The following is a 27,180-nucleotide window of genomic DNA, read 5'->3' as shown; positions in this document are numbered from 1 at the left end:
GTTTGGCCCCTCCAGTCACAAAGGTGTTCTGCTGCTACTGCTAGTATTTCTGATGCAACAGATGTACTTTGTGGTAACAGATTATAATAATGCCAATTGCAGGGTTAAATGTACAAACTGTTTAGTAACTATGATTTTTTTTTTAAAGAGATTCTTCGAAAATTTAAACCCCATGGGAAACACATCTGAAAAAGAGTTTACAGATTACTTGTTCAACAAATCATTAGAAATTGAACCTCGCAACTGCAAGCAGCTACCTAGATATGTAAGAATCTTTTCATATCAATTCTGTACTTGAGTAGGTTGTAGAAAAGCGTTCTGGGTGAGCTGTTGGTTTACTGTAATGGTTGTAGTTCTGCTGCTTGCTGAAAGTGATAAGCCCATGTTTGTTTATGCTCAGTAGCAGCACAAAATGCCTGGATTGTCTTGCCAGAAGCTCTTAGACTTAAGATGGATAAAAAGATGTCTATTTCTTTATGAGGATAATTTATGATGAGCAGGAGAGTAAAGGAGTAGAAGGCATGAAAATATTAGTTTGCCGCTGTTTGTGTATGTAGTTGTGATATATTGTTTTAGGTTTGGAAAAAACTTTGGGCATATTTCGGTATGAGAAGGCAGTTAATAGATTTGCAAAATACATAAATAATGTGCAGTATTGGCTACCCCCAGACAGCTCAGTTCTTACCAGTCAGAGCTCTGTGCACATACTGCCTAACCAAGCACAAAGCAAAAGGTTTTACAAATAGTTTGAAATGTTTCTGTTTCAAGAGTCTACACCTCAGCTGATATGTCCTCATGATAAATAAGTACTTTTATAAAGGCATTTTTCTATCACTTGTAAGTTACATGATCACACTGTACAAATTAGACATTTCATAAAGATCTGGAATAATCTTTAAATTTATGCAGGCTGCGGCTTGATACCAATTATGAAAGAAGTTGTCCCTTTACGAATTAGTCTTGCATCATGTGTGTCTGGGTTTGCCAGCAATTAGTAAGCTGTCAATAAAAACATCCATCATGAATGAACCTTGTGTCTCCTGGGAGGCAACAGCAGGGGCTTCACCCTCTATCTTCTGGGTGGTGATGGCAGGGGTCCTAGTTCTTTGTCACTGATGTTATGAATTTGAAGTAAGTTCTTGGTGAAGAGAAACAGACCTGCTCAGCTGTGGCAGGACCTAGTGCAGCACCACAGGAAACTTCTTGCTGCAGTCTTTTGGCTGAACCATACTTCCCAAACAAAGAGCAGCTCCACAATATGTATACAGGTGATACTTGGCATAATAAATCTAGTTGTGCACAAGTGGCAGTGTCAAAATGTGACCAAGAATCAACAAGAGAGAGGTCTCCACAAAAGGCACCAACAGTAGAAGGATAGCAATGACGATCAAATAAAGAGACCATGAGGGACATTTTTGATATGACATCTGGCCGACTTTGGACGTTTTGCAAAAAACGTCCAAAATCTGAATAACAAAGAAGGTCATTTTCAAAAAAGAAAAATGTCTATCTTTTGTTTTCAAAAATAGGTTTTCGTGATTTGGATGTTTTATTTTTTGGTACATTTTCAAAAAAAAAAAACCCAAAACATCCAAGTGCAAAACACACAAAATCAAGCCATTGGAATGTAGGAGGAGTCAGCATTTTTAGTACACTGGTCCCCCCCTGACATCCTAGGAAAGCAATAGGGCACCCTAGGGGGCACTGCAGTTGACTTCATAAAAATGCTCTCAGGTACACATCTCACCATTGCTCCCTTACCTTGTCTGCTGAGCCCCCCAAAACCCACTACCCCAACTGTACACCACTACCATAGCCCTTACGGGTGAAGGGGGCACATATATGTGGGTACAGTGGGTTTCTGGTGAGTTTTGGAGGGCTTACAGTTTCCTCCACAAGTGTATCAGGTAGGGGGAGGTATGGGCCTAGGTCCACCTGTCTGTAGTGCACTGCACCCACCAGTAGACTACTCCCAGGACCTGCATGCTGTTCTAATGGATCCGAGTATAACATCTGAGGTTGGCACAGAGGCTGTCAAGTAATGTTTTTCATCACATTTTTGGGAGGGTGAGAGGAGGTTAGTGGCCACTGGGGAAATAAGGGGAGGTCATCCCTGATCCCCTCCAGTGGTCATCTGGTTATTTAGGCCACCTTTTTGTGCCTTATTCATTACTAGTATAAAAGGCCCGTTTCAGTAGGCAATGAAACGGGCGCTAGCAAGGTAATCCCCCCCCTCCATCCCTCCCGAGTGCCAGACCCCCCCCCCTCCTTCCCTTCTGAGTTCCAGACCCCCCTCCCCAGACCCCTCCCTCCCTTTCCTTCCGTCTGAGTTCCCTGCCTCCCTCCCTTCTGAGTTCCAGACCCTCCCTCCCAGTTCAAGGCCCCCTCACACCCCTCCCACCGAGTTCCAGACTCCTCCCTCCCTCCGATTTCAACACCCCCCCTCCGCATTACTGATCCCTGGACCCCCGTGCCGCGACCCTCTCGACCCCCCCCCCCCCTTCCCGCAGAAAACCCTCACCCGCCGCCATCACATACCTGTGCTGAAGACAGCCAAAGTTCTCTTCTCATCTGCGCCGGCGATGCTTGTTGAATGATCATCTGTTGAAGTTTCTTTGCGTGCGTCTGATGTCAGACACACACACAGAAACTTGAACAGATGATCATTAATCAAACAATGCCCCGGCGCAGCCGAAAAGAGAAGTTTGGTTGTACTTGACAGCCTCTGTGCCAACCTCAGATGTTATACTCGGATCCATTAGAACAGCATGCAGGTCCTGGGAGTAGTCCTACCCTGAACACGCCCCTTGAAATTTGGATGCACTTCTGATGGACTTCAAAGAAAAACATCTAAAAATAGGTTTCGAAAATACTGATTTGGACGTTTTTGTGAGAAAAACGTCCAAATGCTGCTTCATGCCACTTTTTAGATGTTTTTCTGTTTTGAAAATGAGCCCAAAAGTGACCAAGGAGTTCAACTCAATGTCATCACAATTTATTGAAATGAAATCACACTGGATCATTTCAATAAATTGTATTGACATTGAGTTGAACTCCTTGGTCACTTTGCTTCTTCATTTGATGGTCACCTGTGTCAAAATGTGACCATTTGAGAATAAGTTAGGCTGTTAGTAAATATTTTGGAAGATGGTCTTGTAAAACCATTTCTATGTATAGGCAGTTGAGATGTGTCCTAACATCATTTTGCTATTTAATACAGCTTTGTACAGATTAATTTTTTGCTTGTATATAAATTAACTCATTTCTGCCACAGAAAATTTAATTCTTGGGGTGATTTTCGAGCTTTGCTGGGGTAATTTATGGAGGGGAATTTCATAGCAAGACAGCTAATACATCAAAAACAGCTCCTATTTTTTAGGCACATAAGTGCCAACGCAGCTTTATAAAATAGACTCTCAGAGCAATCCCAATTAGTACACAAATGCTCTTGCAAAAGTGCACACCTGTTCCAAGGCAGATGTAAATATTTGCATGTTTTCTGTGAATGTGCACATATATATTGTAGCTTTGCCCAGCCTACAAAGATGTCTGAATGCAGATTGCATAAAAGTAGGCACCATCTTGCAGTGCACCTATTTTTTTTTATACACATATAAAATAAAGTGCCTAGATTTCTGTGATCAGTACTTAGCATGGATGTAGGTATTACTAATATTAACACTATGTACTATTTAAAGCCTAGGAAAACATCATTCTCTTTAAAATCCCCTGGGATACGGCCCAACAGTGGCAGGCATCTGTCTACCTCTGGCACCCTTCGAGGTCATCCAACACCACTGGAAAGAGAACCATGTAAAATCAGCTTTAGCAGAATCACTGAAGCCGAACATGAATCGACAGTGTCAGCTCCAACCTCACCAAACACACCTTCCACGCCACCAGTTTCTGCTTCAGAGCTCAGCGTGTTCTTGGATATTGACCTCAACAGTTCCTTTGGTATGGATTTAATTCCCTGTTGGGCTGTTCGTACATATAGGTTTCACAGTTCTAACAGCAGCCTCAGCTGTGCAGCACAAATATGGCATTTTCTGAGCTGAATAAAATATACCAGTTAGATGAAGTACACAGTGATTGTATTGGTTCAGTGACACCTAAAGGCTTAAGTGCAATCAAGAAATAAAGCTTCACAAGCTACTGTCCAAGTGTCTATCAGTATGTAGTACATGAAGATACCTGGAAGAATAGCCTAATAGAGCAGCTGGCTGAGAACCAGGGAAACCAAAGTTCAGATCCCACTAATGTTGCTTATGATCTTTGGGAAGTCATTTTAACCCTCCATTACCTCATGTACAAACCCTGGACACAGAGAAATGCCTACTGTACTGAATGTAACTTGCCTTGAGTTACTACTGAAATGCCACGGAGCTAAATCTAAAATCCCATTCACTTCTGTAGGAAAGAAGGCAACACCTTTATTACAACTTTATTCCATTATTAGTGGACTCAGGGCCGTACTGAGGGCTTTGTGAACAGCGCGTCTGCACAGGACGTAAGGGAGATGATTGCACCAAAATTGTTTATTCTTCATTGTCACCATAGCTGTGACACAGTGGATGGGGCCAAGACTATTAATGAGCATGTTGCATAGGACATAGTCCTGGCTTGGTACGCTGGTGAGTGGACCAAAAAAATCACACATACCACCTGTGGCCATAGCCCTTAAGAGGGTTGCAAAAAAATCTATAAAAATGCATAGTACAGTAACAATATCAATACAAAAATAACCTTCATTGTATATGTGTTCAGTATTCAAACAGTTCTGAAGACCAAGATACTTTCAACATTATCACTTAATATCGGAAGGAAAAGCTTCAGATTATCACAGGCAAAAAAAAAAAAAAATCAACCTGTTCACCGTCCATCACAGGCTAAAATCCCTTCCATCATTTAATCTAATATATTCAAATTATAGTTTTTATAAAAGGCTTATTACAAGCAACTTAGCTTTTGAGCAGTCAGGTCACCCTGACATCGGCCAGCGTTTCACTGTATTTTACTGCTGCCTCAGGGGGAACAGACCTTTCTGCCAGGTGCTCTGTGGTTCTCAAACGACTCACTGAGCATAAATCAAAAACCAAACATATACAGGGAAGGTTTTTTTGTATTGATAATTGATATTGTTTATATATTTCACTCATTGTTTGGGTTTGTATTACAGTAACAATAGCATCACTTCTCTAACGTTGGTTATTTAGTGTTTTCTTTTGTCCTTTCATTTCTCTATTCACTAGTTCTGAATTAAGCAGTCTACCTTGTAATGTCGTCATGTGTAAAAGAATTTGATATAATGCCTTATAGAAGGGTAGGCAACTCCTGTCCTTGAGAGCTTCAGGTCAGGATATCCACCATGAGTCATGTATCATCCATCTGAACTCTTGCTTTTCCAAGAGTCCTGTAAGGCAGGGGTAGGCAACTCTGCTCCCTAACCTGCCTGGGTCTCTCAAGGAGTGGAGTTGCCTACCCCTGCCTTACAGGACTCTTATGGAGAAAATGAAGAGTTCAGATGGATTATTGTTTTTAAAGAACTGGCTTACTGTCCAACCAAAAGTCCCCCCTCCCCCACCACAGATGGTGTTTGTTTTGAAGTGCAGTGTGCTCACTGTACACATTGGTCATTATATATAACATTAGTGAGCCATTTAAATGGCTGGAAGCATTCAGCCTGCAGGTTTTTTTAGTTCTTTTCACCTTGTGCTGCAAGGGACAGATTCAGCTCTGTCCCATTTAGATTTATTCCTGTTCAGCATGTATTTATTGAGATTTATTAACCACTTTAATGAAGGGATTCACCCAAAGCAGTGTACAGCAGGTACAGTTTGACTTAACACATACAATTTTGTGAATAGCATAACAATAGTATATTGACCAAATACATGTTATGCATGCCTCCTGCAGGATAGAGGTCCCGGTAACATGGGGACCACGGTGTAAGACTTAGTCTTCAGCAATGTTTGTATGAGTGGGAATTGGAGAGGAGGGATGGAACCGTTTGCAGGTGGAGGTGAACTCTAGCATATTCTGTTACTTGATTTTTGCAGCTGGAAACCTCTGCAAGGCATTTCTTTATTATTATTTTTTTTTAACAGGTAGCAACAGCATTTTTGCTCCTGTCCTTTTGCCACATTCACGTAAGTAGCCCTGCATGTAATAAAGGAATAGGTGTAAAACCATTACAAAACATGGACCAAATTATGGGTTTTGTTGTTACACTGCAGTGTGAAAATTGCTTATTTATTATGAGTAAATTATAGCTTGAAAAATGGATTTACAAGTTTGTTTCTCAGTAGTATACCAGGAAATGTGCATTACTTGGGAAAGTAGACAGTATAAATTAGGAGGAGAGTGGTGTTTTAAAAGGTAAAATACAGTTATTTTGTAACATATCAAGAAGTATTCAGTCAGACCCTTTGAAGAGCTGATAACACTCTTCTTTATCCTTATCATCCTCCTCCTCCTCCTCCTGCTCTTCCTCCTGTACCCAGCCAGCCCTGATCCTTACACATTGTTGGTGCCCATAGTATAGTTGAGCTAGTTGACCATCCCACTTGGGCCCTGGAGCAACTTTTCCTGACACTTTTTTTTAACCTAAAAAAGAAAAACTATAAATTATTTTAAAATACGTGCTTTTGTAGGTACTATGAAGTAAGTGAATACATGCTGCTGTCACTGTGTCATCAGTTATGTATTTGGCTACTAAAACGTGAACACGGGTGCAACACATATATATTCAGAGATATTACTAATAGTGGGGTCCTTTTTCCAAGCTGTGGGAAAAAGGGCCCTATGCTAGTGGTGGGGGCCATATTTCCTGTGTGCCAGGGCCCGTTTTACTGCGGTAAGAGAACACTTACCGCATGGCCATGCAGCAGGGAACCCTTATCGCCACCCATTCAGGTGGTGATAAGGGCTTCCGCGCTAACCCAGCGGTAACCAGGCAGCACGTAGTGATGCCCGAGTACCACCGAGTTATTGCTGTGCAAGCCATTTCCGGGGGTTTACTTTTTTCCACAGAAATAGTGCGTGCTCAAAGTGGGACTACCGCCAGCGGCTGCATTGGGATGGCGGTAGTCCCAGAAGAGTGAGCAGTAAGCCCACATTGGGCTTACCGCCGCTTGTAAAAGGGCCCCAGTTAATTGATGAAGTAATGTTGACCTTAAAGGTTGCAATCTGAAATTCTGCCTCTGGGAGAGAGGGGTGGATAGGTGCACTGTTCAACAGGTGGGTTTTTCTTGAATCATAGTCCCTTTTTGCAGAAATTGAGGCCACTAAAATCAAAGAATGGAAGATGGCAGCCTACCAGTCAGCAGGGGCTTTGTTTGTTTTCTCATGACTTAGTGGATTAGATGTTTTGGGATCTTTCTATATGTCTCTGTTTATAAAGCAAGTAGTAGATGACTGGTAACAGTTTTAATGTGTTATTGCTGTACATAGTTTTGGATCTGGAAAAGCAATTTATAACTATAGTAAAAGGAAAAGCACTTAAAGCCTTCTCTGAATGCTGACGCATCTAATGGAGATGGGCAATGTGAAATAATGTGGTACTGTGAAGAATGATAGCTCATCTTGTATCCATCTCTTTCAGAATCATTCTTCAGTTCATATGGCAGTTTAAACAGGTTAAGTGAGGAGACCCTTACCCCTCCTCCTCTTCCTCCTCGCAAGAAGTGTAATCCAGATTCTTCTAACTCAAAGGTACCCATCTCTCTGCCTCTGTAGTGAATAATTCAGGAAACATTAAACTCAAACATCAGTATGAAGCACTTGGTTTTCAGTTTTTATATTATGGTGTTAGTGAAATTGCTCACAATTTCTCATAGATTGGATGCTTGAATCATCCTTTAGTCTTCAGAGGACCAGTCAATAAATCTTGACAGTGACTGGTTTTATGCCCACCTATGCAGTAGTGGCACTGTGACATGCACATGGCACTATTGAGTAAGACGATACAGATAGCCATTATATTTTGGGTTTTTGAAGTTAAAATTAATAGTTTCCAAATCTGTAAGAGCAATGTAGGCGCCTATGTGCTTGTTATAGAAATAGAAAATGACAGCTGGTAAAGACCATGCGACCTATCAAGGCTGCCCATCTGCACCAAGTACTAAACTCTACAATCCTTTTGTCCCTTTCAGAGATGCTGTGTGCATTTCCCTTGTTTTTAGAATTCAGTTACTATCTTTGGATCCACCACCTCTACTGGGAGGCTTCCATGCGTCCATCACCACCCTTTCTGTAAATAAATTACTACTACTACTACTACTATTTAGCATTTCTATAGCGCTACAAGGCATACGCAGCGCTGCACAAACATAGAAGAAAGACAGTCCCTGCTCAAAGAGCTTACAATCTAATAAATAATTCCTTAGATTATTCCTGAGTCTACTGCCTTTCACCCACATCCTATGACCCCTTATTCCAAAGGTTGTTTTCATTTTAATGAGGTATTTAAATGTCTTTCTTTAACTTCTTATTTAATTTTTCAAATACATAACATACAAGTATCAAACTTGGAAGGAAATGAGAGAGCAGCATGCAATTGTTTAAGAAAAGAAAAGCATTCATAGGGGGAGAGATAATAAAATGGAAAATATTGCAAGCAAAGGAAAAAATGATCATTATGATGTGACAAACTCAACCATCCTAATTACAGACAATTAACCTGAGCTGTTAATCACAGAAACCTGAGAATCCTTGTCACAGGAAGAAGAAATTGAACACCTATCACTCAAGAAAAATGATTACTGTGACAGATTGTAACCCTTCCCCCCCCCCCCCCCCCAAATTTCACATTTCTGTAGTGTACTACACTTGCAAGGAAATTTAAAAGAAATTGTGACCCAGTTAAATGTCTTTCATATCTTCCCCCCTCACCTATCTTCCAAATTAGACTTCAAGATATAAATATGTATATCTTCATATGCTTTGTGACAAAGACCACTGACCATTTTAGTAGATGCCTTTTGGATTTACTACATCCTGTTTATATCCTTTTGAAGGTGTGGTCTCCAGATCTGAGCACAGTATTCAATGAGATCTCAAGAAAAACATACCAAGACACTATCACCTCATTTTTACTGCTGGTCATTCCTCCCTCTCTGTATCCAAGCATCTTTCTACCTTTTGCCATTGTCCTTTCTACCTCTTTGGCTGTCGTAAGATTATCAGGTGTGACCACTCCCTGATGCTGCTCTTCTTTTGGGTTTTTGCAGCCCAATTACATGGACCTTGAATTTTTTATATATATGTATATTTTTTTGTATTAAATTTTAGCTGCCATATTCTATTTGTGTCCATTCTCTGATGTCCTACACCTGGCCCTTAGATGGTATACTCTAGACCAAACCTCAACAAATTCCAGGCACCAGGTCACCATGATGCCTAGAAATTTCACCCTGGCACCTGGGATATTTTGTTCGGTGTATATGTGTGTTTGGGGGGGGGGGGGGTTCCTGTAGTGCTGCAAATAAATAAACTATCACGATTTTTACTTCCCCAGTGCAATTCGGTTCTCTGTAAGCTTGAGCTGAGTGATGCAGGAAGTTCAGGAAGTCTCATAAGACTTGAAACTTTAAGACATCCTGAGCAGCTAAGCTTACAGAGATCCGAATGGCACCAGGGAGGTAGGAAATGTACTGTTCCATATCATCAAGCTGATCAATCCATAGACTGGTGGGTTGTGTCCATCTACCAGCAGGTGGAGATAGAGAGCAAACTTTTGCCTCCCTATATGTGGTCATGTGCTGCCGGAAACTCCTCAGTATGTTCTCTATCTCAGCAGGTGGTGGTCACACACAGCAGCAGCTCTGGCTAGGCCTCCAAGCCTAATCCTTAGGTTTTGTTGAGGCCTGGGGTTGAGGGCTCTTTTGAGCAAGTGCAAACCTGGTGGTGCCAGGTCCCTCCTTTTCTCCCCCCCTCCCGCTGGCTCCGTTTAAAAAAAAAATATATATATATATATATTTTTTTAAACGTCTTTAAAGGCGTTTAATTCGACGTTTCTTTAAACGTTCATTGCAGCTACTCACTGGGACACCAGTTCGTTACAGCTCGGAGCGGCAAGCAGGTAATTTTACCTTTTTATAGCGGGCAGGGGGTTCCCCGATTCTTCTCCTCGTGGCAATGGCGTCGGAGGGCGAGGGCGCAAAGGGTCGCTCCCCGGATCGCTGGAGCGCTTCTAGAGGGGATGCGGGGGTTTTACAACCTGATTCGCCCTTGATGGGTGATAGTTTAGTGACCGATGAATGTCCCGGTCGTTCCTCCGGCGTGGCGGTTTTTTCCCGCCATAAACGCCCATCCCCCGCTCCTCGCCTCCGCCATCTTGGCCGGCCACGCGGCTCGGACGGCTTCTTCGGGGCCGCCCTTGAGGTTGGAGACAATGCCATGAACGCCCTTAATTTGGGCGACGGCACAAAAGCGGCTAAAGTTAAGCGCCGTTCTTCCCGCGCGGCTCCTTCACGGAGTTTCGCGCCGGACGCCATTTTGGATGCGCAGCATGTCTCTCCCCCGCTATTGCGAGCGCCGGTTGAGAGTGCGTCTAGGGCTGTTGCCCAGGCTGCGGAAGTGCACAGTCTGGGGGGTTTCTCCCCCGAGTTTGTTTTGCTGCTGCATCAGGCTTTCCTCATGCAAAACGCTGCCCCTGCTCCCTCTTCTGATAAAGAGGTTGAGGTTCCCAGAGGTAAACGCCCTCGGGTTGATTTCCAGGCCTTGGAGGACTTTTGTCTCCTCCGATGTAGATGAGGGCAGCGTGTCTGAGGTCTCCCAACGATCCTTTGCGGATTCCTTGGAGGAGATAGATCCCCGCTCGGATGGAGCGGATGACCCCTCTGCAGCGCGGCTTTTTAGCCAGAGGATTTGCCCAACCTGTTGTTACAGGCCATGGACACTTTGAAGATTTCCTCTCCGGAGGACGTCTCTCCCTCAGCCCCTGTTGGCTCTGCCATTATGCGGGGACGAAGCGCCCGCCTAGAACCTTCCACGTGCATGATGCCATGCACACCTTAATTGCGGCTCAATGGGATGTCCCGGAAACGAGCCTTAAAGTGGCTAGGGCTATGTCCCGCCTCTATCCTTTGGCTGTGAGTGAACGTGAGGCCTATCTGTGGCCTACCGTGGATTCTTTAATCACTGCGGTGACTAAGAAAACGGCGTTGCCGGTGGAAGGTGGCACGGCCCTAAAGGACGCCCAAGACAGAAGATTGGAGGCGGCCTTAAGGTCGTCCTTGGAAGCAGCTGCTTTAAGTTTGCAGGCCTCAGTTTGCGGCTCCTATGTGGCCAGGGCGTGCCGGACTATGGTGCAGCGGGCTTCCCCCTCGGATCATTCCTTGAGGGCTGATTGGCCGGCCCTGGAATCGGGCTTAGCCTATTTGGCAGACTTGCTGTATGATGTCTGGAGAGCCTCAGCTAAAGGCATGGCTCAGACAGTCTCTGCGCGGCGGTGGCTTTGGCTGAAACATTGGTCTGCTGACCACGCCTCTAAATCCCGCCTGGCTAGATTGCCTTTTAAAGGCAAGCTGCTCTTTGGGGTCGAGCTGGACAAAATCGTGACCGATCTCGGCACGTCTAAGGGCAAGAAATTACCAGAGGTCAGGGCTCGGGTTAGTACTCGTCCCGATACCTCCATACCGCCCGGGCAAGTCGGGTTCCTCTGCCCCCTCTTCCTTCAAGAGGAATTTCTCCCCCAAGCAGCATTCCTTTCGCAGAGACCGCCGTCCCGGAGGTGCTCCCTCCGGTCCTCCCCCAGGGTCTCGTACCCAATGACGGGGCCTTGGTCCACGCCCCAGTGCAGATTGGAGGACGGCTGTCCTCGTTTCTGGGCGAGTGGACCACTATAACTTCAGACGCGTGGGTGCTGGAAGTCATCAGAGACGGCTACAAGCTAGAGTTCTGCCAACCCTTAAGAGACGGGTTTGTACTCTCTCCCTGCAAGTCTCCGGTCAAGCTGTGGTAGTGCAGCAGACCTTGGACAACCTGATCCGCCTGGGTGCGGTCGTTCCGGTGCCAAAAAATCAGATTGGCAAGGGACGTTACTCCATTTACTTTGTGGTTCCAAAGAAAGGAGGTTCTGTCCGGCCTATCCTCGACCTCAAAGGGGTCAATCGGGCCTGGAAAGTGAGGCACTTTCGCATGGAGACTCTCCGCTCTGTTATAGCGGCAGTGAAGGCAGGAGAGTTTCTTGGCTTCCTTGGACATCAAGGAAGCGTACCTGCATATTCCCATCTGGCCTCCTCTCCAACGCTTTCTGCGTTTTACAGTCCTGAGACGACACTTCCAGTTCAGAGCCCTCCCTTTCGGGTTGGCTACTGCTCCGCGGACCTTTTCCAAAGTAATGGGGGTCATAGCGGCCTTCCTGCTAAAGGAAGGAGTACAAGTCCATCCTTATCTGGACGACTGGTTGAACCGAGCCCCCTCTTATGCAGAGTGCGGCAAAGCTATGGACCGGGTAGTTGCTCTTTTGAGCTCCCTGGGATGGATCATCAACTGGAAGAAGAGCCAGCTGCGCCCGACTCAGTCCCTGGTGTATCTGGGAGTTCGATTCGACACCCAAGTGGGCAGAGTGTTCCTGCCAGACAATCGGATTGTCAAGCTTCAGGCTCAGGTGGACTAGTTCCTAGTAGCCTCTCCTATTCGGGCTTGGGACTACGTGCAGCTGTTGGGCTCTATGACGGCCATGATGGAAGTAGTGCCCTGGGCCAGGGCTCATATGAGACCACTACAGCTATCTCTGCTGCTGCGCTGGACTCCGATGTCGGAGGATTATGCTGTGCGCCTTCCCGTGGACCCAGCAGTGCGCAAGGCGCTGAGCTGGTGGACGCAGACAGACAAGTTGTCTGCAGGATTGCCTCTGGTGACCCCGGAGTGGATTGTCGTCACGACAGACGCCTCTTTGATGGGCTGGGGAGCCCACTGCTTGAGAAGGACAGCGCAGGGGCTCTAGTCTCCTGCAGAGGCAAGTGGTCTATCAACCTCCTGGAACTCAGAGCCATTCGGTTGGTGTTATTGGAGTTCATCCCGGTACTGGTGTTGAAGCCTGTACGGGTCCTGTCGGACAATGCCACGGCTGTGGCCTATATCAACCGCCAGGGAGGTACCAGAGCGCCCCTCTAGCCAAGGAGGCTATGAGTCTTTGCCAGTGGGCGGAAGCGAACCTGGAGCAGCTTTCAGCGGCCCACATTGCCGGAGTCATGAATGTCAAGGCGGACTTTCTCAGTCGCCATACCTTGGAGCCCGGAGAGTGGCAACTATCTGCTCAGGCGTTCTTGGACATCACGAAGCGCTGGGGCCAGCCGAGCCTAGATCTGATGGCGTCATCGGCCAATGGCCAAGTGCCGCGCTTTTTCAGCAGACCCTCGATCCCTGGGAGTAGATGCTCTTCTCCAACAGTGGCCGACACAAGAGCTCCTCTATGTGTTCCCGCCCTGGCCCGTGTTGGGCAGGGTGCTAGACCGGGTGGCAAAGCATCCCGGCAGGGTAATCCTGGTGGGTCCGGATTGGCCCAGACGTCCCTGGTATGCGGACTTGTTCAGGCTCTCAGTCGACGATCCTCTGCGGCTGTCAGTGGAGCAGGGCCTGTTACATCAGGGTCCCGTGGTGATGGAGGATCCCTCTCCCTTTGGTCTTACGGCCTGGCTATTGAGCGGCAGCGTCTGAGGAAGAAGGGCTTCTCAGACAAGGTCATCGCCACTATGCTGAGAGCGAGGAAGCGCTCTACTTCTACTGCTTACGCCAGGGTTTGGCGTATCTTTGCAGCATTGTGTGAAGCAGGCTCACTTTCTCCCTTCACTGCTCCAATTTCTTCAGTGTTGGCGTTCCTGCAAGAAGGTCTGGAGAAAGGCCTGTCGCTCAGTTCTCTTAAAGTCCAGGTAGCGGCTCTGGCTTGCTTCAGGGGCCGCCTGAAGGGTGCTTCCCTGGCTTCGCAGCCAGATGTGGTGCGCTTTCTCAAGGGAGTTAATCACCTGCGCCCTCCTCTGCACTCAGTGGTGCCTGCATGGAATCTCAACCTGGTGCTAAGAGCATTGCAGAAGCTGCCTTTGGAACCCTTGTCGAGGGCATCTCTGAAAGACCTGACGTTGAAAGCAGTCTTTTTGGTGGCTATCACTTCAGACAGAAGAGTTTCCGAGCTCCAGGCGCTCTCATGTCGAGAGCCTTTTCTGCAGTTCACTGAGGCAGGAGTGACTATTCGCACAGTGCCTTCCTTCCTACCCAAGATTGGTTCTCGCTTCCATGTGAATCAGCAGCTCTGTCTCCCTTCCTTTCGTAGGGAGGACTACCCAGAGGAGTACTCCGCTCTTGAATATCTGGATGTGAGACGAGTCATCATCAGATACTTGGAAGTGACCAATGATTTCCGGAAATCGGATCATCTGTTTGTCCTGTTTGCAGGTCCTCGTAAGGGTCTGCAGGCTGCTAAGCCTACAGTGGCAAGATGGGTCCAGGAAGCCATTGCAGCGGCTTATGTGGCCGCGGGGAAGGTGCCGCCTATCCAGCTGAAGGCTCACTCCACGAGAGCTCAGGCGGCCTCGATGGCAGAGGCCGGATCCGTCTCCTTGGAAGAGATATGCAAGGCGGCAACGTGGGCTTCGGCTCATACATTCTCCAAGCATTACCGTTTGACTGTGGCTGCACGGGCGGAGGCCCGGTTTGGAGCTTCAGTGTTGAGGTCAGGGATTTCTATGTCCCGCCCTGGGTGAGTACTGCTTCGGTACATCCCACCAGTCTATGGATTGATCAGCTTGATGATATGGAAGGTAAAATTATGTATAATCATACCTGATAATTTTCTTTCCATTAATCATAGCTGATCAATCCATAGCCCCTCCCAGATATCTGTACTGTTTATATTCTGGTTGAATTTTAGGTTCAAGTTAGCCTTCAGTTACTTCAGGAGGACTTCGTGTTCAAGTTCTTCTTTCACTTGGATTCTTCAAGAGTTGAGACGACTTTGTGTTACAGTGAGCTGCTGCATTCCTCTCCCTCCATTTTACGGGGCTGGATTGAGACATAAATTCTGCCGGCACTCCCTCCCGCTTCGTGCGGCTGTAGGGCAGCTTTGTACCCCTCCCGCTTCGGCGGTGTTAGGGTCAGTCAGCTCCTCCCGCGGTTGCGGTTGCAGGATAAGCCAGATCCCCCCGCAGCGGCGGGTGTGGTGTCCCTCCCCCCGCTCCGCGGGGATGAGCTGGACGGATTCCCCTCCCCCACTTGTGTGGGGATGAGCTGGGTTAATTCCCCTCCCCCCGTTTCGGCGGTGGTGAGCTGGGCAGAGTGTCCCTTCGTGGGTGTAATTCTCTAAGTGCTGAGTCCTGCGGATGGAGCTTTGATATCGACATACTGAGGAGTTTCCGGCAGCACATGACCACATATAGGGAGGCAAAGTTTGCTCTCTATCTCCACCTGCTGGTAGATGGACACAACCCACCAGTCTATGGATTGATCAGCTATGATTAATGGAAAGAAAATTATCAGGTATGATTATACATAATTTTACCTTTCTTCTGTAGCTGCATTCAGCAAGGTGAGGGAAATAGGTGACAGGCTCAGAGAAAGAGAGAAACTGGGTGAAGGCTGGAGAGGGGCCATGAGAAAGAGAGACTGACTGGTTGAAGGCTTCGGCGGGGTATATATGAGAGACCCTGCATTGAAAACTGGGGAAGGGGCATGAAAGAGAAATAGGGACCCATGCCATGGTGACAGGTGAAACAAAGGCCCATTCTCGTCCAACAGAGGTGGCTTTTCATAAACTTCGACTGTTGGGTGCTGCATATACCATTCAGCATGGCTACACTCTGCGTTGGCAAAGAAGACCTCCCAACCGTCCACCAAGAGAGTCTCATTTCAACTCCCTACAAAGGAAATTACTTTGAGAAGAGCTTCCAGCCCTCCTCCAGCAGAATGAAATAGAACAGTTCCTCTGCTGGAAAGGGGTCAACGGTTTTATTCAAGATATTTTCTCATACCAAAAAAGATGGGAGTAGTACGTCCAATTCTCGATCTGCAAAACTTAAGTTTCTACTCAAAGAAAATTTTTGCATGGTATCTCTGGGGTTGCTACTTCCCATGATACAACTCAACGATTGGCTTTGCTGTCTAGATCAAAAGGACACATAACCGCACACATAGGAGCCAGATCTGTGGGTGCTTGAGCACCCCCAATACAGAACAAGCTCCTTCAATGTGTCCAAGGAGAGGTAATTTCCATTGGGTTGAGCACCCTCAATCATTTTGAAAAGTTGGCTCCTATGCACACACATACCTTATCTGTCTGCACACAGAAAGGTCTTCCGCTTTCACTGTGGAACTCAGCACTATCAGTACAAGGTCTTACCGCCTGGCTTGGCTTCAGCTCCTTGAGACTTCACAAAGAGTCTGATAATAGCAGCTGCAACACGTTGCAGATGGGGCATGCACGTTTTCCTTTGGTTAATCAAGGCAGCCTCCTGAGAGTCAGCAAACACCTCCATTCAGTCCACCATAAGGCTCCTAGAACTGGTCAATTACCCCAAATCACATCTTCAACCAGTTCATACCTTAGAATTCCTTCCTCATTTGAGGGCAAATAACATATATCTTGCCACTCAGATATTTAAGTTCACCCAAGTATCTGCTCGTCAGATGCTCTGTCTAATCGGTCACATGGCTTCAACAATCCATGTAACGAGTTTGCATTCCAAGACGTATGAGCAGAGACTTGCTGACCTGAACATGTATACCCTGGAGGAAAAGAGGAACAGGGGTGATATGATACAGACGTTCAAATACTTGAAAGGTATTAATCCCCAAACAAATCTTAACCGGAGATGGGAAGGCGGTAGAACGAGAGGACATGAAATGAGATTGAAGGGGGGCAGACTCAGGAAAGATGTCAGGAAGTATTTTTTCACGGAGAGGGTGGTGGATGCTTGGAATGCCCTCCCGCTGGAGGTAACGGAATTCAAACATGCGTGGGATATGCATAAAGGAGTCCTGTGCAGTAGGAATGGATCCTCAGAAGCTTAGCTGAAATTGGGTGGTGGAGCAGGTGGGGGAAGAGAGGTTGGTGGTTGGGAGGCGAGGATAGTGGAGGGCAGACTTATACGGTCTGTGCCAGAGCCGGTGATGGGAGACGGGAAATACTGCTGGGCAGACTTGTACGGTCTGTGCCCTGAAAAAGGCAGGTACAAATCAAGGTAAGGTATACACATATGAGTTTATCTTGTTGGGCAGACTGGATGGACCATACAGGTCTTTTTCTGCCGTCATCTACTATGTTATGTTACTGTGTAACACCATTGGCTCATCTTCACTTCCAAATTCATCGATGGACACACTCCTTTCAGTGGTCCCAAGCCACGGGATTGCTATCAGCTCGTATTCGAATCACTCCACCTCTACACCGCTACAGTGGCGGATGGTGTCTCAGAATCTCAGCCAGGGGCTTCTGTATCATCCCCTTTACATCACAAGGGCCTCACCACAGATGCCTCCATGACAGGTTGAGGAGCACATTTCAACAGTCTCCACACACAGAGTTCTTGGTCCCCATGAGAGAAACAACGACATATCAACCTCCTAGAATTGCGAGCTGTTTCAAATGTTCTCAAAACCTTCCAGGACCATATTCTTGGTCAGGTATTACTTGTTCGCACAGACAACTAGGTGTAGCAATCAAAACCTTACAGGACCATATGCTTGGTCAAGTAATACTTGTTCGCACGAACAACTAGGTAGCAATATATTTACCTGAACAGACATGGAGGATTGCTACTAGTACTACTAATCATTTCTATATCACTACTTGGCATACATAGCGCTGCACACATTATGTGCAGGTACTTTGTCCCTAGTGGACTCACAATCTAAGTTTTTGTACCTGGGGCAATGGAGGGTTAAGTGAGTTGTCCAAGGTCACAAGGAGCTGCCGTGGGAATCGAACCCAGGTTGCCAGGATCAAAGCCCACTGCACTAATCATTAGGCCACTCCTCCAGAAGAGCTCCATTATGTGATAGGAAACAGATTATTACCACCTCTGTCGACAAGCAATCCAGATATGGACTTGGGCAGCTTCTACGAAACATCTCTATAAGTGTGTTTGCCTAGCTGGCAACAGAATGCTGTAGTTCAATTAGTGCTTATCATCAGCGTGTTAAAAGGTAAGCCTATCTCTGAACAGCCTTTAGTTCACGTCATGAGAGGTTTGCTTTCGTGAAAGCCCCCTGTCAAACCTTCACCAATGTAATCGGAGCTCAGTGTTGTTCTCACCTAGCTGATGAAAACTCCTTTTGAGCCACTGAGTTCCTGCCATCTGAAGTACTTGACCTGGAAAGTCGTTTTCTTGGTGGCTACTTCAGCTCATAGGGTCAGTGAGCGTCAGGCCTTAGTAGTGGATGCACCTTATACTAAGTTTCATCACAACAGAGTAGTTCACTGCACACAACCTAAGTTCCTGCCGAAGGTGGTGTCAAATCTGAACCATTCGATTATCTTGCCAACATTCTTTCCCTGACCTCATGCCCATCCTGGTGAAAGCTGCTTGCACACCTTGGACTGCAAGAGAATGTTGGCCTTTTGCATGGACCAGACGAAGCCCTTCAGACAGTCCGCCCAGCTTTTTGTTTCTTTTGATCCCAACAGGATGAGGGTCACCCTCGGGGAAATGCACCAAATCCAATTGGCTAGCAAATTGTATTTCCTTTGCTTTATACCCAGGCTGGGCTGACTTTAGAAGGTCATCATGTGGCTCATAATGTTAGAGCCATGGCTGCGTCGGTAGCCCACTTGAAGTCAGCTTCCATTGAAGAGATTTGCAAGGCTGTGATGTGGTCTTCTGTCCACACATTCACATCTCACTACTGCCTTTAGAAGGATACCCGACGTGACAGTTGGTTTGGGCAGTCAGTGTTGCAGAATCTATTTGGGGTCCGGAATCCAACTCTTCCCTCCTAGGCACATTTTATTCTGTTCCAGGCTGCACTCTCATCTAGTTTGTATATAGTTCAGGTTAATCTGCATTAAGTCCTCGCCATTGCGAGGCCAGGTTGACCAGTGTTTGTTGTTTTGGGTGAGCCTGGATCCTAGGGATTCCTCACTTGTGAGAAGAAAGCAAGCCTGCTTGTCCTCGGAGGAAAGCGAAGATACTTACCTGTAGCAGGTATTCTCCGAAGACAGCAAGCTTCTTATTCTCACAATCCCGCCCACCTCTCCTTGGAGTTGTCTGTTCCATGTTTTTATTTGGTTTTTGCTTTTGTATTAAACATGCGCGCTGGAGCGTGGCTTACACTCCTGAAAGCTCTAGATTTTTCTTCTGGCAATTTTGCCAAACTGGGCGACACGGGATGGCGTCTACCCAGTTGTGAAAATAAGAAGCCTGCTGTCCTTGGAGAATACCTGCTACATGTAAATATCTTCGCTATATGCCCACAAAACTCCCAGTATTTTCAAGAAATGCATCTGGTGCAACAAGATCATGTCCACGACAGACAACAGATAACTGTGCCTGCAATGCCTGGAGCCCAATCATGATTCCTCCTCTTGTAAACTCTGTTTGCAGATGTCAAGAAGGGGATGGGATTTGATTTACCGCTTTTCTGTGGTTTGAATCAAAGCGGTTTACATATTCAGGCACTTATTTTGTATCCTGGGGCAATGGAGAGTTAAGTGACTTGCCCAGAGTCACAAGGAGCTGCAGTGGAAATGAACTTAGTTCCCTGGTTTTTTTTGTTTTTAATTTTTTTTTAATTTATTGACATTAGAATTTATAACAAGAACACCTTTTCATAGAAATACAGCAAAATTCTTGACATAGAAAAACTATTTTTCATCAATCATAATTAAGGAAAAGAATAAGAAATACCATTTCTTTCATTAAAAATACAAAGAAAAACAAGTCACAAGGTATAAGTTATTATGCTTCCTTAGACTCCAAATACTGGGGGGTGTTATGAATAGAGAAGATTTTAGAAGAACAACATTTACTAAACAATGCGGCGTTTCCTTGAATATAATCCTATCGTTGTAATTCATAGTTGCTTCAAGTCTAGGAAGGATTTTAGCTGTTCTGGTGAATAAAATATATTATTTTGTTTCACCCATCTTATTACACGGATAAGCTAAGAGGAAAGAACCCCCCAACTCCACAGTTCCCTTCCTCATAACAAGAAATGCCTTCCTTTTTTGTTGCGCCTGTTTCATAACATCAGGATAAATCCAAACTTTCTCACCTCCGAAGAGGGTTTTAATATTCTTAAAGTACAGTCTCTTGATCGCATTTAGATCCTGCTCAAATACAAGTGAGACAATGAGTGTCGCTCTTTCAGTTTCTCGTCTAGAGATTGTTTACTGAATCAACTGTTACTTTTCAGTTCTTCAGATTTAGAATTAAAAGTTGCTACCTCACCTGATGTTTTTTGCCATGTCGTGTCCCATTTTATTCAGCATTAGCCAAATCCTTTCTAGGCTTATCTCCGTTTTCTCACGAGGATCAACCTCGGAGCACAGCGTTTTCTGCGGAGTTAGTCCCTCGCTTGGTGATCCTCTCGTCGCACTTCCAGCAATTCGATAAATCGCCCCCAACTCCACAGTCGACGCCGGACACGGAGGCAGCATTGTCGATGGTGGAGACAGGGAGATTTCCTCTCCCAGCGTTGACTCCCCTTCTCCAGTTGTCAGCGCTATGGGATTCATTCCCTCATTTTCATCGAGGAAGCGGGGAGGGAAGCGTTTGATGTTCGGCTGGGTCGGAGGGGTGGAGGTTGAGGAGGGCGGGGGGCACCATTTCTCACTGCTGCTTTGCTTTAGTATGCAGCATTTTGAGTAGGAAAAATTGCTTGCCCTCTCCAGCTTCTCAGGAGCACTTCACTCAGCGTCTGACTTCGCCACCATCTTGACACGCCCCCTTAGTTCCCCTGGTTATCAGGCCACTACACTAACCATTAGACTACTCCTCCATCAATAGTCTTGAAAAGCAGTGTGAAAAGATTTTTGGCACTTTTAATAAACAATAAAATGATAAACGATTGGAACATCCTCTGATCCTCACCTGAGGGTGAGGAAGGATTCATCATCATTGTCTCTAAGAGACGCTGATGTGATGCGTCAGGCTGAGGCCAGGAAACATAATCATTGACCTCCCTTGAAGCATGGTGCTGAGAGCATCAAGTCATCAAGGTTATAGATGTCTTCAGAATGTCCCTGACAAGAGGGTAACTCACCCTTCCAGGAACTGGAAGGGGTGCGACGGCCTCCATTGAACTGAGACCAGCTGACACGCCCCAGATACCTTTGAAGGGTGTGACCTCTTTGGCTGATGTCCAGTCTTCATCAATGGTAGCCTTTAAAGAGCAACCCAGGACCATTCTCCAGGAACAGATGGCATACCTGTTTTCTTGACAATAGGTTATGGCATTGAGACCATCGGTACCAGCATCTCAGAAGATCCAGCCTTTCCTGGAGCCCCATATGCTGCCCATGGATTTCGATGCCAAGGCTTCAAAGGACATTAGAACTGATGTGAACCAAACTATTGTTGATCTTCAGTCCCTTGGTGGGGGTGGGAGGGGAAACTCTTTGGGGAACTGGGGGTCTCCAGTGCCTCTGCCCTTGGCCCAGGCCTGACCGCTATGTGAGTCACTCAAAGCAGGCTCAGATTGAGATGTCTCTGAAGGTGTACTTATGTGAGTTACATTCAGACCACTCTTGAGGAGAAATCAGAGGTTCTGTCAGAGGGAGGGGTCCCTTGGTCTTCCATCAAACCCTCCCCTCCACATGAAAGGAGAAATTTGCCTCCAGGGAAGCTTTCCTTTTATTGATTTTGTACAGTAGATGACTAAGTCCTTTCTATTTGAGTTGAATTCAGATGATGAGCCCAGGGCTGAGACATTGGACATCCTACTGTTTGACAGTCCCCATGCATGGAAAGCTGATGCAGATTTATTTATTTTATTTATTGTTTGCATTTGTATCCCACATTTTCCCACCTCTTTGCGGGCTCAGTGTGGCTTACAATAAGATATGAATACAGAGAATACAGTTGATACAAATTGGTTATGGGTTACATTGTACAAGTTATGATAATCAAATTATCATTAGGAATATCACAATGGGACATCAACAGGGAGACTTTGGGAGGAAATAATAGGAAGTTTAAGGGTAGTGTTAAGACATTTAGGCACATGGTTTACCTATTCCTGTAAGTATATGTATGAGTAATGTGGAATTGGGGGGAATGAGAGATCTTGAGTGGATGTGTGATGCATTGATGTAAGTGAGTGTAGACTCTATGTGTTTTGGTTTTTTCCGTAGATTGACTCAAACAAGTGGGTCTTCAGTAATCTGCGGAAGGATGCTTGTTCGTGGATCGCTCTTAAGTTGCATGGCAGTGAGTTCCAAAGCTGCGTGCTCGTGTGAGAAAAGGTTGACGCGTGTAGCGTCTTGTATTTCACGCCCTTGAAAGTAGGGAAATGGAGGTTGAGGTATGTTCGGGAAGATCTCCTAGCATTTCTGGGTGGTAGGTCAATCAACTCGGACATGTAGGCTGGGCTTCGCCGTAGATGATCTTGTGGACTAGTGTGCATACCTTGAAGGTGATGCGTTCCTTCAGTGGAAGCCAGTGTAGTTTCTCTCGTAGTGGTGTTGCCCTTTCATATTTTGGTTTTCCGAAGATGAGTCTGGCTGCTGTGTTCTGGGCTGTTTGAAGTTTCCTCAGTGTTTGCTCTTTGCCGCCTGCGTATAATGAATTGCAGTAATCCAGATGGCTGAGGACGAGGGATTGCACTAGGTTACGAAAGACGAATCTTGGGAAGAGTGGTCTTATCCTTTTCAGTTTCCACATGCAGTAGAACATCTTCTTAGTTGTGTTGTTTGCGTGGGTTTCCAGTGTTATGTGGCGGTCGATAGTGACTCCAAGGATTTTTAGCGTTTCTGAGATTGGAAGGTTTAGGTTTGGTGTGTTTATCGCGTTGAATTCGTTGGTGTTGTGTTGGGAGGTGAGTACCAGGCATTGAGTTTTTTCTGCATTTAATTTCAGACGGAATGTGTCTGCCCATGTGGGAGACCCTCTATCCACCACATCAGTAAAAAGGTTGACTGTGTATACAGCCCAAAGGATTTGAAGATTTCAAAGGCTCCAGCTTCCTCACTATTCTGTGGTGGTCAGTTCCGCTTTCCAAAGAGCCAAGAGCTCCAAGGCACATTCCTTGGTGACCCTGGGGATGGAGGCTAGAAATTTTGAATCTTTTGGGAAGAAAATTCAGAATGCTTTGTGTACTTTCTGAATATCTTCTTATCAGCTATTAATGAGCATGCACTTGTGGAACATTGTGGACAGTGTGGCAAAGTTTGCAGACACTCTCCTTCAGGAGAAAGCTGAGAAACTCTTGTCAGCTAGTTGCCAAAGAGCAGGAGTGTGGAAAGTATATGGTTTAGGCAACCTATGATGCTTTTGATATGGCGTTTAGGGTCTCCACTATTGGAACTGGGATGTGTAGACGTGCCTGGCTGCATGCCTCATACCTGGAACCAGCAGTTCAGGAGAAGCAGGTGGATGTTCTGTGCTAGGGTGAAAATCTTTTTTGTGACAAGAGGCTGCAGTTCTCATCAAAAAACAGGCTGAAACAATCAAGTTGCTTTCCCAGCCCACTCCCAGCTCAGCCTCCACATCAGGAGGTATTTTGGCAAATGTCTCACTACTCTCAAAGGCAAAGGTATTCTCCTTTTCTCCCAGCCTACCCAGACAAATCATGGATCTCATTCCCACCCACGGCAGCAGAGGGCCCAGAAGTCTTGACTGGTCCCTAATCAAAGCAAGGGGGAAGTATTTGACTGGCTACAATTCCCATGACCATTCCAGATGACTTTCCAGTAGAAGGGAGGCTGAATTTTATTTTATATATTTTTTTTTTCACAAAAAGGTAGCCCAAGTGAGTTCTCAAATAGTCTAGATGGGTTATACATGTCATCTGGAAAGATTGCCTCCAAATTGCCCACCAAGAGCATCAAAATTAAACTATCCACATCAGGAATTGCTTATAAAGGAACTCTTCCCTTTTGCAGGCCATTCCACCAGGGGGAAAAGGGAAGGGATTTTATTCAAGGTACTTCCTAGTAGCCAAAATGATGGGAGCATTTTGCCCCAAATAAATCTTTTGCAGCTGATCAATTTTTGCTTTATTTTTGTTCATTTTCCATTAACCCTGATATAATGCAATCCCGCATTTAGCGTGATATTTTATGGATCCCAAACATTGCATTATAACAGGGTTCTACTGTATTTATTGGGATTTAATAACCGCCTTTTCAAGATTCCCCCATTTAATGTGATTCCCTTCTTTACGATATACGAAAATAATGCAGCAACTTAAAAGCAGCAATATTTTGAAAGGGGGAATTTTGTTTTAAGATCTCAGGCAGTGCTCTGATCTGGCAAAATGTCCTACAGCGCTTACACCCTAGTTAGCACTATAGTTTCTGATGTGGTGTCTGTGTAGATTTAATCTCATCTTAAGTATTTGGCCTGTTCAAGAGACAAGCTGCTTTACACATTGATTTAATATTAATTGTTCAATTTATATTTTAGGGAAGTTCAAAATCGGAGGACGACCCACCTGCCATTCCACCCAGACAGCCTCCGCCTCCAAGGATCCAGCCTCGAGTACCATATGATGGACCTCTGCATAGCCCTCCACCGCCACCTCCAAGAGACCCTCTCCCTGATACGCCTCCTCCAGTACCACTCAGGCCTCCTGAGCACTTCATAAACTGTCCACTGAGCCTGCAGCCGCCACCAGTAGGACGTCTTCACAAGGATCTGGACTGGTTCCGAGAAGTCAGCACCTGCCCGAACTCCCCAAACACCCCTCCCAGCACCCCTTCTCCCCGAGTGCTGCGGCGCTGCTGCGCGCTTAGTGTAAGTCACAACAACCTTGCTCATTCTCCAGCGCCCCCTGTCCCTCCTAGACAGAATTCCAGCCCCCAGTTACCGAAACTGCCACCAAAGACTTACAAAAGGGAACTGTCCCATCCGCCATTGCACAGACTGTCTCTACTGGAGCACACAGAAGCCCCTCAATGACCACAGCCATATCAGTCATTGACACTGGAAAAAAAAATACAAAAGCCCCACCTTTCTATCCTTTTAGTTTAAAAAAAAAAATTTAATTTATTCGTGCAGGAAAGGCGCTGTATATTTAGTACATTTGCAAATAATATTCCTACAGAAATAACAATGTGCTGCTGATCAAAATAGAAACAAATTGTGAACATCATTGAAATGTATGAATACATCCTGTGCTGTTCTCTGTACACTCCCATCATGTCTTATGCTCAGGTGATCAGCAGCATGGCCTTGTCCTCAGTGCTGACCATTACGCCAGTATAAACAGTTTTACATTTTGCACTGTTAATGACACTAAAGGAATTTAAGCTGAAATAAGCTCATTGCACTCAGCCAAAACTAGAAAGGATGTGGTTGTGTGGGGTTTTTCTTTTTTGAGCACTAGTGGCCTTGCTTTCAGATGGTGGAATCACACAGTTGTGCAACAAGACAGGGAGTGCTGATCATTGTCCTCCGCTGTACCTTTTTGTGTAAGCCTAGGAAGTCTGTGAATATGATGGCTGCTGGTCTCAAACATGGAATCCTGTCTTAAACTCCTCTAATTTGCTGCTGAACATGAATCAGAAATGAATTGAAATCTAAATGAAGATGTCAAAATGCACTATATATTTTTTTTATATTATTTTTGACATTTGAAACGAGGACTACCTAACCTTGTTAGTGGGAGGGAAAAAAAGATGTCCCAGTATTAAGCATGCATCTTCCTCAGATGTGCCTTTTTGTTTGGGTGGGCAAATGTGTCTTAAGCTAATGAGCTGCCTATTCCTGAGAGCAAAGTTATTTGCCATGAATGTACAGTTTTGTTTATATTGTATATTTCCAAATAATGCTAATAACCTGTATAAAGTGACCTGAGGCCCATTACACACACACTGTTGCTGCTCCTCTTGCAAATGTATTCGGTGGAAAGAAAATCTATGGCTAAAGCAGAAAGACTTTGCCTTCAAGACCTGAATCAATGTTTTCTTAATAATGTTCTCTCACTATCATGAATTCCCTTTTGGAAACCAGAAACACTTGCCACTTTCTTACATTTTTTTAAACCTGGATATGACTTTACTAATTAAACTGCTTGCTATCAAATCTGGGGGACAGAGAAAACCCCTAGTGCTGTAGCTGCATTTGTAAAGTATCCAAAAGCCACAGATTTTATTAACTGGTTTGTGGCCTTTACTGTGCTTTGTATCCATGTTCTTAACAAGATTAATAAATCACCTCAGTTTTACTTTGTAAGGGGGTTACTCGGTTGCATGGTGTTTTGCTTGGGGGGGGGGGGGGCGGTGAGGGGGCATTGTAATTTATTATATTTTTCATTTGTGATAGATGAGCTGTTCACCCATGTCCCCTTGACTCATGGCTAAGGCCTGTATGGTGCAGCTGGCTTGTTTGTAAGCACTGGTTTTGACTATCCTTGTCATTTGAGCTATCTCAGCTTTCACTTTGTGCTTCACTAGCTGTATCTGAACTAAAATAATAATAATAATAATAAAAAAGGACCTGCTGAAGGAGACACATTATGGGCTTTATCTTTCACTTTTGCCGCCCAGGAACTGTGTATGTCTCCAATTTTAAAAAAATAGGTGTAATTTAAGCCGCCTACCCCTAAAGTCTTTAACTTGCCAAATCTCGAGTTCAGCGATAGTTACACTAAAAGCTTCATTCCTACCATTTCAAAAAGAATCTCTTCAAAGTTTACCATCATCTTGACTTAAGAGCTCCAGTTCCTCCTTTAAATGCCAAATAATTAGATAGAAGCTGTAGTATGAGTAAATACACTGTGGAAGAATTATGAGCATTTCAGAAAAAGCATTTCTTGGCAGTTCTGAATTCCTGCTTAAAATGATCACCATTGTTTTGAATAGCTGGGTACAAAGCTGGATAGTATGTTGATGTAGTTATTGTTTCCAAGTTTATTTCAGTCTTGCTATCCTACAAGTGATAAAATATCTGTGCAGCTTACAATTCTAAAAATTCAACAGATAGAAGAAGAGAAAAGAAGAAAAACAATGAGAAAAAAAAGGGAGAGAGAAACGGAACTACATAAGGTTCTCAAGCTGACCATTCTCCTTCAAGTAGTGGTTGA

At 45.3% G+C, this 27,180-nt stretch overlaps 1 protein-coding gene across 2 annotated transcripts in view; it reads left to right on the top strand.

Moving 5' to 3' along the window:
- SOS2 (SOS Ras/Rho guanine nucleotide exchange factor 2) overlaps positions 1-26,339 on the top strand; it is a 330,826-nt gene extending 304,487 nt beyond the window's left edge. For both annotated transcript variants that reach the window (XM_030214043.1, XM_030214042.1), the window contains 5 exons: positions 149-265; positions 3,699-3,957; positions 6,108-6,149; positions 7,604-7,713; positions 24,561-26,339. In XM_030214043.1, coding sequence (XP_030069903.1) covers positions 149-265; positions 3,699-3,957; positions 6,108-6,149; positions 7,604-7,713; positions 24,561-25,055 — 1,023 coding nt within the window. In that variant the 3' untranslated portion in view covers positions 25,056-26,339. The remainder of the gene's footprint in view (positions 1-148; positions 266-3,698; positions 3,958-6,107; positions 6,150-7,603; positions 7,714-24,560) is intronic.
- Positions 26,340-27,180: the final 841 nt, after the last annotated feature.

This window comes from Microcaecilia unicolor, chromosome 9, assembly GCF_901765095.1.
Source record: "Microcaecilia unicolor chromosome 9, aMicUni1.1, whole genome shotgun sequence".
NCBI classification, from domain to species: Eukaryota; Metazoa; Chordata; class Amphibia; order Gymnophiona; family Siphonopidae; genus Microcaecilia; species Microcaecilia unicolor.
Note: the sequence above shows the minus strand (reverse complement) of the source record. Positions and strands in the feature narration are given on the sequence as shown.